This window comes from Spea bombifrons, chromosome 4 (assembly GCF_027358695.1).
Source record: "Spea bombifrons isolate aSpeBom1 chromosome 4, aSpeBom1.2.pri, whole genome shotgun sequence".
Classification (NCBI taxonomy): Eukaryota; Metazoa; Chordata; class Amphibia; order Anura; family Pelobatidae; genus Spea; species Spea bombifrons.
The window spans coordinates 93,575,793-93,587,690 of NC_071090.1; the positions used below are offsets into that span (position 1 = coordinate 93,575,793).

At 40.5% G+C, this 11,898-nt stretch overlaps 1 protein-coding gene across 1 annotated transcript in view; it reads right to left on the reverse strand.

Annotated features, from left to right (window-relative positions):
* The window catches only part of RASGRF1 (Ras protein specific guanine nucleotide releasing factor 1), a 29,518-nt gene extending 18,026 nt beyond the window's left edge, over positions 1 to 11,492 (reverse strand). Inside the window, exons 1-3 of the mRNA XM_053464118.1 lie at positions 11,164 to 11,492; positions 6,437 to 6,543; positions 2,803 to 2,950 (exon numbers count right to left, since the gene is read on the reverse strand). Of these exons, the coding sequence (XP_053320093.1) occupies positions 2,803 to 2,950; positions 6,437 to 6,543; positions 11,164 to 11,412 (504 nt within the window). The 5' untranslated portion in view covers positions 11,413 to 11,492. The remainder of the gene's footprint in view (positions 1 to 2,802; positions 2,951 to 6,436; positions 6,544 to 11,163) is intronic.
* Between the last annotated feature and the right edge of the window lie 406 nt (positions 11,493 to 11,898).

Here is an 11,898-nt window from a genome sequence, read left to right on the forward strand (position 1 = left end):
AGCTTTTTTTTCCAAATTATATTTTGTTTAGATTTATTACTATTATTTAGCTTACTTTAGGACTCAATTTAGGTGAGTTTAACTAGACATCTATTTTGTAACTCACATCAACTCAAAACCAACTTGAATATTAATGAGTATGCAAATTGGTTTTTGAGTTGAGACATGCAAGAGCTCGTCGAGTCACGACAGTCTATTAACCCTTTAACTCAACTTTCAATGAATCAGCACCAAGACTTACTCTCTTTGGACCTACTAATATCTTTGTTTACCTACTGATGTGGTTTCCTAGTAATATGTGCATATATCTGAAGGGGGTAAGCGGAAGATAATTTATGAGGGAAGGAGTTAATGCTCCAGTGATGAGAGGCAGCTTGTTATTAGCAGGACATCTAAAGTTCATAAATATTCAGATTTCCATGTTTTAATATCAATTTCCATTTACATATCAAAGTGTCAGCAGCTGTGACACAGACATCACAGCTTGGTGACACTGTGCCCTCCTCTCATCTATCCACACAAAATATGTGCATCATGTACACAACACATACTGAATGCACTTTACAGACATCACATGTTAGGGATACATTGCCTTCTTCCCATCTGTCTGTATAATCAGAGAGATTGAGAGATCGGTGGACCGTTGTACATTTCTGCTCCTTTAAATTCAATGATGCTGCAAACTCCTAGGTAATATCCCAATAAATATCAACACCAGAACTCCAGGCCTCAAGGGCCACAAACATGACACAGTTTTTGATATCCCAGCTTGCGGACAGGCATCTCAACTGTGTGAGAGAGAGTGAGAGTGTGAGAAAGCGTGAGTATGAGTGTGCTAGAGACAGCATAAGAGTGAGAGAATGCATGAGTAAGAGTGAGAGAGTTAGAGTGTAAAAGCACGAAAATGAAATGCAAAATTCCTGGCCTGCTTGTCTGGAATTGTCCAGACCTGAGCTAAAATTTGCCACCAGTCCTTTGAGACGGGGAATTGTTGTGAAACCTGAAAATAAAGCAATTATCATATATATATAAACTATATGTAGTGACAAAATGCAGGTGTAGTAGATGGACTATATCTGTGACACCAGAGACTTCCCTCTTCATGATATAGAAATCATTCTTATAACTGGGGGACTGGGACAGTCTTTATAAACCTTGCCAGCGTGTGAACACTTGGTCCTTGTTGATGCAAATTCGTTAGCGAAACACATCAGGCAGTTAGGGAGCTTGCTTGCCACTCTTAGTTGCAAGCATTGCTCTGATTTAAAGTTTTTAGATTTGTATCTTGGTAAAGATAATGTCAGGATACCAAGGGCTTGTGAGTGGAGGGGCAGCGCTAGTTAGATTATGCTATGTTTTGGGAAATAGCATGTGCGTGTATGTCCCTACCCTCTTCCCCCATGGTCACTACATGAATTGAGTTTTGGGATGAGATTGCTTAAGAGTCTTTTTGGTTTAAGACTGGAAATAAAAGTTGCTTCAGATGTCTTCAAAAGATATTTTGATTCCTCCACTTAATTGTCATGTCTTTTAAATTAATTCTTTCAATTGAGTTTCTTTGTAATTGTTAATGTTCTCTATTTTATTAATGCCATTGTTTTAATATGTAATAATTAAAGTAAATGAAATTCTCTATAGGTATTAATAAGCAATATTAATTTATTATATTACAATTAAACAACTTCCCTTTTATTCAATACTGATGGTGTCCATCAGATATTGCTGTTGTAAATCTGGACTTGCTCGTGTTAATCTGGTATTACCGATGTTCCTCTTATGTTAAAGGGATTTGGAGTGGCATTCCTCTAATCCCTGTGGAATTATGAAGTGAGTTTGGTCACATTACAGCCTTTTGTACAGTATTAGAATTTGTCCACAATTATTTTGGTGTCATTGATATCACTTATGTTTCTCAGGTATCAGTATTGTATACATGAGTAAAAGCATATATGTATATGTGCATTTGTATATGTGTACACATATGTCCCTATGTAGTTATTACAGAATATTCAGGAGCCCAATCACTAGGGGTTGAGCCCTTGTGAAGAATTTCACTGAGATTGGCCTTTAATCATGGATAATTAAGTAACTGTGTTGAAATATTCAGCTTCCCTTGACAAACCCAGACACACCTCAGATATATAGACAGTATGAAAAATAAATCCTCCTTAATGAGTATGCCTGAAATGAAATTTCTATAACTAACCAGGTCTACACTAATTAACAAAAAATAATAGACTCAGAGACATTCTGCAGGAGATAAAAGGTCACATGCCCCCTTTTGATTGCATATCTGGTATAAGTGCTCTAGAATCAGCTAGATCTTGTGTGCTGGTTGCAGATACCCCTTCCTCTCTATGGCCCTCCTTTCCAAGCTTCCTGTTATTGTCTATGAATTGTGTGATTTACATGGCATTAATGGGTAGTAGGTGTGATGATGGTATCACAAAGAATTGGAAATAATCCAGTATATCAAGTGCTCCACATGTTAATAGATGAACTAGACTCCTCTGATGAAACTGGGTATCTCTTCTAGTAATAATTTAATTTCTTAGTTTATTGGAATCTGCATGGTGTTGTGAGTGTGCCCTTATGCGTGGTTATTTTATATATCTGGGTGGCATCAGCAATGACTGGAATCGTCTATGCATCATTGGATGGCTAATGGTTTTATTTAAGGTCCTAGTGAGTATTTTGTGTTTTTTTTCCATTACTGGGATTTATCTAGTATTACTGGTTGTGTGGTGGAATTAATGGAAATACGCAGAGGTTATGGTGCCCAAGATCACACAGGGTTCTCACCTCAGATTTCAGACGCTCCACCTCTACCTCTCCATCTTCTATCTGCTGTCTCAGCTGTTTTGCCACCTTCTTCTCTGTCTCAACAATTTGTAGCAAATGTAGATACTTCTGCATTAATGCTTCATGTTCTGTCACCAGTGTCTTGTAGCTAAATAAAAGGAGATACAATGTATTTAACTGGCAATAAACAAATAAACATATGAAAATACAGAATGATGAGCATTTTACTTGTCTTTAGGGAGTGGGCTTGGGGCAGTGTAACCTTAATAGGTGGTTATGTTCCCTAATAGATATGAGATGTTAAAAACTATTTTTGGATTAGATCCTAAAACTAAACTGAATGCCACTGAAAGTCTTAAGAGCTTGTTTTTGGACAGCTTGGTAAGCTCTTATATGTGCGTCGTGAGTTTAGTCATTAGTCAATGATACCGAGAAATGTTTGATGTGTTTTTGGAATTTGAGTTATATCCAAATTCTAATTGGATTACAGTGTATATTCAATGTGCACACCGACCACAGGGAATGCTTTTTTAAAGGTACCAACAATATGGTGTGTTCCAAAATACAGTGACCATAAGACGTGCAATCATGGATGTGTTGGCCATAAGGCAGCTGTTCCAGAACACAATAATAATAAAGACAAACTTCACAATTGTCTAAAACAAAACCAAAAAATACCAAAATAGTGCCTGCGCCCCTTATATGTGAATTAGAATATACCAAGGTAATATAAAGGTAAAATGACCTTATAAGGTCATATTACCTTGGTATATTCTAATTCACTTATAAGGGGCGCAGGCACCATATTGGTATTTTCAGGTGTCCCAGAGTCATAAAATGTTTATAAAATATATGTATCAGGTCAAAATTTTAGCACAACAGACATTACAGTATAGCTTACTAGAGAGGGTTCAATAAAAGGGTTTCAGTATAGGGAGCAGATAGGTAGTCTTGGCTTGTGATCTTAGAACAGGCCCACAAGCAGCATTAAAGGGGCTGCCTCACAGTATCTTGGTCATTTATAGGTACATTTAAATGTTTCAGGGTAGTTAGAGCTTGCTGAGTATTGTGTTTACAGCCTAGGAGTTTAGCATGAATAGGTCTGCTTGAGTGAATGCTAATTCGTTACTATACAGAGTCAGGATAGGGGTGCTTGGGCTCTCAAGTTTAGAAGTGTATAAAAGGGAGAGCATCACTGTGTTCAGACCTTTTTGGATACATCTGGCACAAGGATTTGGTTCCCTCATCATTTTTTTTTGATGTTTCAGGTCAGGATCAGTGCTGCGGGGTCCCTGAGCGCTGGCATCAGTGAGGAGCTTAGCTGTCCAAGGATCAGGTAGTTCAGGTGGCACTAGCAGTAGCAGTTAAGTGCAAGACTCACACCATGGACTCAAGCCCTGGTGAGCGACAAGCAGTGTGTCCAATGTTCAGGGATGTTACACTGGTGGCTACTTGTGTCTCAGGGTCCCCAGCCAGTCAGCAAGATTGCATCAGTTAACAAGTTTAAGCTAACACGTTTTATCAGTGGATTCATTAGTTTTAATATGGTTTGCTGTAAAATAGATTATCATAGTATTCAAAACACTTTTAGCACCATGCCTCAGTGTCTTTTCCTTTATTTTAATATAATTGAATGACCATATACACATTGCGCCAGTAATGATATGATAACAGGTGTCCGCAATCTTTCAGTAAGGAATAGCAGAGGGAATAAAAACCAGGAAGACAATGGGGGCAGTGGGGTCAAACCCTTTTCAACTCAAGATTCAATTTTTTTTCAGGTGCAAAACTGAAAATTATAGATTCAGTGTATATAAGAGGTTTATATCCTATGCTACATTGTGGCAGACTGTGTTAAATGGCAAAGGTGCGTGAAGATAGATGTTTAGGAACTAGACTTATCTTATATATATTACCTATTCAGCAAGTTACAATTAAGAACACACACAACCTGCTTTAACTGATAACACACAAGTTATTGTATTGTTATTGTCTGTATTGAATATATCATTCAAACAATTCACACTGTGGGTTGGGAAAAGTAGAGAAAATCCCAAGGCTAATCACTTCAACAAAAGCTAATTGGAGTCCAATCAATGAAACGGCATAAAAGCTGGAAAGGGTTTCTAAGTAATCTCAAAATGTTCATATATTCACCAGTCCACAGTTAGAGATATTATTTATAAATGAAGACAATTCGGTACTGTGGCTACCCTCCCTAGAAGTGAGTGCCCAGCCAAGATGACTTTAAGGGCACCACACATGCTCAATGAGGTAAAAAAGAACCCTAGAGTAACAGCTAAAGGCTTGAAGGAATCATTGGAACTAGTTAGCATCTGTTCATGAGTCTACCAAACGCAAAACATTGAACAGGCATTGACACCACGGAATAAGCCGCTGCTCTCCAATTCAATATCGCTGTTCGCCTAAAGTTTGCCAACGATCACCATGGCACTCCAAAATGCTACTAAGTTAAATTGTTTGGGAAGAACACGCAGCGCTACGTATGGCATAGAAAAGGCACTGCATACCCACAAATATACATCATCCCAATGGTGAAGTAAGGGGGGGTAGCGTCACGATTAAGGGCTGCTTTGGTGCCACAGGTCCTGAACAGCTTGCGGAGGGGACAATGAATCCCCAAGTTTATCAAGGCATAACACATGATAATGCCAGGGTTGGTGTCTGCCAGCTGAAGTTCAGTTGCAGTTGTGTAATGAAGCAGGACAAAGATCCTAAAGTAAATCTACTACAGAATGGCTTAAAAAAACTAAATCTGCCTTTTGGAGTGGCCCAGTCAGAGCCAAGACCTTAGCGCTGTGGAATGAGCTTGAGAGAGCCGTTCACCCCGGACATCATTTGGCTAAGCTTAAGCGGTTCCGCAAGGAAGAATGGTCGAAAACTCCTCCTAAATGTTGCGCAGGTATGATCTGCAGCTACCAGAAGTGCTTGTTTGAAGTTATTGCTGCCAAAGGCGGTTTGGCCAGTTATTAAATCCAAGGGTTCACTCACTTTTTCCACCAGCCATGTGAATGTTTAATGGATGCGTTCAATAAAGACATGGAAGATTACGATTGTGCGTTATTAGCTTAAGCACATTGTGTTTGTCTATACTTGTGACTTAGATCAGATTACATTTTATGAACAATAATTGCAGAAAACCAGATAATTTCAAAGGGTTCACTTACATTTTCTTTCCACGGTGTATATAAATAATAAAACTTTCCAGTGCAGAGTGTTTGCTGTATGCTTTATGATTCCAGTCTAGTGTATATGGGAATTTTACTGTATATACAGTGAATATAGATGTAAAAGATGAATACAGGAGCCATGCTTTTCTTGTCCTCTAAGAGCAGTATGTCTCACCAAGGAACATTTTGTGAATCCCAGGCGAAGTGGCAGTTTGTGTGTGTGTTGTCTTTGTGTTTTCCGGACATAGTGGGTGTATTAAGCAATAGTGGGTGTAGTCTGGATGCAATGCAAACTTATACCTGGCATGGGATATTGCAATCGCCAAGGAACAATGTATGAATCCCAGACAAAGTGGGAGTTCTGTGTATGTTGTGCGATCTCCGGGCATAGTGGGTGTATTAAGGGACTGTGGGTGTAGTCTGGATGCAGCGCGCAATTATACCTGGCACGGGATATTGCAGTCACCCACTCATCGCAATCCTTTGAATCCTCTGTCCGTAGCTCCAGAGGCTTCTGATTCTCATGATTAAAGTTGATGATGAAATAATACTGAGAAAACAGAGGAAGCCAGTGATCAGTGAAGTAAAACTAATCATACACTCATTATATTTTGGATAAATAGACAAGGTATGGAGCCAGGATACACAATATATGCACACAGCGGGGTGGATACATTGGTGCAAAGAGCTGATCTGTGGGACACATTTGAGGTATGCATAAACAGTAACTCTGGTCCAAAGCTTGTAAATTGGTCTTATTACTTTCAAAGCACATAGAATATTCTTACTAATTGTAGTATTCCATTCTTTGCTATAGTGATAAGACCACATTTCAAACATTGCACTGGAAATTACTTTTAATGCATAACACTCATTTTATTTGGGAGCAGTGAAACAAAAGAACCTAAAATGTAATGACCATATTGTGGTGAAGACATTAAAAGTGCTGTGTACTGACCTGAAACAAATGCACGCAGATTTATTTTTAGACTTCTAATGAACTTAAATCAAGGATTCATTAATATAAGCTGATATCCATTTATAATTGGTAAAGAAGGGTCCCCGGGGCAAAATTTGCAGATCTAGCAGATGTTTCCTTATGTAAACTAAATCAGCACAGAATCACTCAATCCTAATTATCTAATAGGTGAAGGAGATTACAGCTCACATGGATACACAGAGCTTCTTCTTCTTCCTTGTTCTTCCTTATTACACACCTACAAGTGCAAGGTAATTAAAGCGGTACAGTACTGTGCAAAAGTTTTAGGCAGGTGCTGTGAAGAATGTTTTCAAAAATAGACATTTTTGTAGTTGATATTTTTTATCATTTAACAAAATGCAAAGTGAGTGTACAGAAAAAAACTCAAAATCAAATCAACAAATGGCATCACCACCTTTTGCCTTCAAAACAACATCAATTCTTCTAGGTAGACTTGCACACATGAACTTGGCAGGAGTTATTTGGAGAACTAACCACAGTTCTTCTGTGTATTTAGGCAAACATTGCTAATTTTTGTGCTTCTTCAAAAGAGCTTGGGCAGAACATCTGAACGCCTGCCCTGAAATTTCTGCCTGGGAGAGATGTGGCTGTTACAGTATAACTACCTTGTGTCTTGTTGCTGTGCTCAGTCTTGCCATGTTGTGTGACTTTTGACATTAAACAGTCATCAGCAATTAAATTGACGAACATTAGCACCTATTTGGTATAATTATTCCTACATCTAACTATAAGCCTACAAAATCCTTGACTTTGTGCCTTTAGAAGAATTGATGCTATTTTGAAGGTAAAGTGTGGTCACACCAAATATAGATTTGATTTAGGTTTTTCTTCTGATCACTCACTGTGATAAAATATAAACTATATCACACTATAACAATAAGTTAACCCTTACTGCTATAGGACCTGTGACATTGTACCTGACCTATTGCCCTCACTGCTTGTTTAAAAGAGGAGCTCTTATCCTGTATATGATCTCCATTCCATAGCCATGACCTGTCCTGAACATTTCATTCTTTTGCTATAGAACCCTTATATAATATCAGTCCGGCACATCTCATCACTGTATGTATGCTGCGTACCTCCCCCTGCTAAGTTACAGGACTCCTCGTGTCCTTCGTCTCTGGTATGCCTGCAATATTACAGCAGGGTTTCTGAACATAGATCTTCAAAAGCTCCCAACAGAGCAGGTTTTTACACGTGTTCTAGCTAAAGCGGCATCTGTGTTCATATGAGTAGAAAACTTGCACTCTTTGTGGTACCTGAAGCCATTGATGAGAAATGAATCTTTATAGGAACTCTCAACCTAGTATAATTGTATTCTAATTATTTTGCAGTTAAAGGATCAATTCCCCTATAGGTATCCTGTACATCCTTCTCTAATAGCACATGGCACCCTGTAACACCTTTTACAACTATACAGCTCTGTTACATGACCCATCTGATTACAATTTCATGTCTCCCTTTGCTCACATGACCCTTCGCTGTATAACTTTCCTTTTGATGCCCCTTCTATACCGCAACCCTGTATGTAACTATTCTCATCGAATAACAAATCTCTTGTCACAGTACTCACACATCAATCATGCATCTATCAGACAGTCTAACAGCTATCACATACCTACCACTTCTCTATTTCAGGTGTCTAAGCGACCATGTATATCTTAAATTACTCTGTACATTTTCAAGGGTGTCTTTTCCACCGGGTGCCGATTGTTGTTGGATATGTTGAAAAACATAACATATTAGTCCTCTCAATCAGATTGTATGTTACTGATAGACTCACTAGAATCTGCTTGCGATCTGAGATCTGCTCTGATTCGATTGCTGCTTCTTACACAGGGATTTACTAAATATAGCATTGTCCGTATTATACTATATTGTATATGATATTGTATATGTTGTCATGCACAATGCCTTGACTCTCTAATGTGCAGAACAGCTGGGAGGAGAAAAAGATGGGCTAGACTTCCACGTACAACAGTCACAGGAGGTGAAGAGACTCTTGGCCAGTCTCAGATCCTCCAAGTGTGACCCCCTAAGTTACAACCATACACAGAACATCAACAAATGACTACCCTATTTAAATAGTACTTATGCAATCATGACATTACTCACATAGAAACATAGAATTAGGCAGAACCACTGTGCCAACCTAATCTGACCATTTTCTTCTGATGTAAAAACCTCAATCATTTGGTCATCGGTCACGTCTCTTATTTAGGATAACCATAGGCATATCCCATTGGTGTTTAAAATGTATTGCTGTATTAACCTCTACCACTTCGGATGGAAAGCTGTTCCACTTATATCCTACCCCCCCCTTGTTGAAATAATACTTCCTTACATTTAAATGTAATTTCATCTTAAATCTCTTTGCATTATATGTTTGACCCATACCTGTTCTATAGCAAACACCTCCAATACTTCCAGGACTGGCGCATTAATTTGCTGCTTTATTATTACCTACCATTCATGCCAAAAAAAACCCTAATCTGCTGCCGCCCAGAATGTTTCTCCGATAAGTCTGCACTTCTTTCTGGTAAACATGAATTTTCTATGTTTTGACTGTTTTTGTAATATATTTTTTTCATAAATGTGCTTATGGATGTAAAAAATGTTTGTGACGCAACGTTTGAAAAAATGGCCTTATCACCATAACAACCAACGGACTGCTTCATTGGTTGCTATGGTGATAAAACCACTTTTTGAACAATGAGCCAGAATGACTTGTTATACATAAGCACAATTTCTAATGATTTTGGCCCCCATTGTATGTGGCTTCTGTCCTACCAATGTAAGACTTGACCTGCCTTTTGGGGTTCATCACTTTGTGTCCTTGCCTGTGTCCGTACCAATGTATGAAATCTGGACACCTTTACCCTTCCGTTAGAATGTATGTATTATATATTATCTCATTTTATACATACAGCATAACTAATCACTCTCAGTTAGAAGCACTGATTGGATAAGCCAGGGAATTTAGGTATAATATTTATTTATTATTACTTATTATCTAATATTTATTATATATGTGGCTTCAGTCATCCAGGCTCCCACAATGCATCTGGTTTTGAAGGCAACCTTTATGTGAATCAAACCACCCCATTACAAAATATACATTGTGTAAACTTACACCCTGATCTCCTACCCAACCACTCTGTGCCGCCTCGACACTATACACACTGGAATTGGGAATTGGGCTTTTCCTCCCAGTTACACCAAATATGCCCATATGCAACAACACGTCAAAACAAGCCTGCTTATACCTGGCATACTACACGTTGCTTTAGATTGTAAGCTCTTTGAGCAGGGCCCTCCTCACCTGTTGTTTCTGTAAGTCAAATTGTTATGTTATAAATTACTTATGTCTTGTTTACCCATTGTACATCTCTGCCGAATATGATGGCACTTTATAAAACAATAAATAATAATAATTTCATATATTCTAAAACCCTTATCTCATCTGAACATCCGTAGCAGGAGGGAGCCAGAGGCCCTTTAAATCTTACTTGACGCCTATAGCTGATGCTTTTTGTTGGACTAACGTATATGTAAAATTACCTAAACTTTCAGGCCCACAGAGGTCTCTTTTTCAGATGGTTTCTGAGGCCCTAAAGGCTTTTGCAACTTTACATATTTTTCCATGTTGGTCCAATAAAAGGTATTAGCTTCAACTAGAGACTCCATGTTCTCCTGGGTGAATACAGCTATATGCCCCTTTCCCAAAGTTTGGCCAGAATGCGGCCAAATTCTGTTTATGAGAGAAATGGCCGAGTCCCAATTCCAGGTCCTTTTTCATGTCTTTGCATGTCATTTTTTATTTAATGCTTCACCTCAAAGCTGCCCTTCCTATCTAGGCCTCCCCTATGTATAACCTGCCATAAGCTGAGCTCCTATACCCAACCTTTACATACCTTTACATACCTTTACATAACCCCAGCTGATGCCTGCTCCTTATTGGCTGATTCTCTAGCAGTATAGCCCCGTATAGCCCCGTATAGCCCCTGAGCCAGTGTTACCCCATGGCCTCCTATTACACCTGTATCCCCTTCCTATGACATACCTGTCAGCCCTCCCCTCCCCCTTCCCTATCTCCAGGCTATGCAATCCTAACCGCCGGGGCCCCTGCCCACACCTGCCTGGATGCGGCTCCCTGCACGCAGTGTATACCTGTCTGTCCGGGCCGCCCTTGGCCCCCCGCTCGCAGCTGCAGCCCTCCAGCAGGTAGAGGGCACAGGGGCGGCCGCTGGTCTCGCTCTCGAAGCAGAAGAGCAGGTTGTGCAGTAGGGAGAAGCTCCGGCTCTGCCAGCGGCTGTTATCCGAGCTCCTCTTGCTCAGGATCCCCCTCCGTGTCCCATCTTTGCGGGCAAGCTGCCCCAGGTATATGGCGTGAGCCTCGTTCAACCGGAGCCGCTGCATCTTGTGGCCTGGGCTATCAGCCCCGCCTACGGCACCCCAGGGTGCACCCCAAGTCGGTGCACCCGCTCCACCCCCGCCGGTGTCCGGTGCTTCTCGTACAATCAGGTTCACCCTCCCTCGTGCACGATCAGCCCGCTCCTCCCCCGGCACGTCCCACAGTGCCTGCAGACCCCAGTGCGCTCGCTCCTCCCCACCCCGATCCCGGTGCCCGGAGCACTCTCCGGCGGGTCCCGAGTCTCCGTAGCTCGGGAGGGATACGTCATGTGACGTTGCTACGGGGAACGCTGCCGATTCAGCACCGTGGACAGAGCCCAGCCCACGGCAGAAGGAGCGCCGAGTGGGCAGCGTGGGGTCGCCCCTAGGTAGTCCACAGCACCCAGATACAAGCCAGATGAGCGTTACGACAAACCAGTGGGTTTGATGGAATAGGCTGGAGTTTGGGAGGTGAGGAAAGGCACAGCTGGAGGGAGAGGAGACACAACGTCA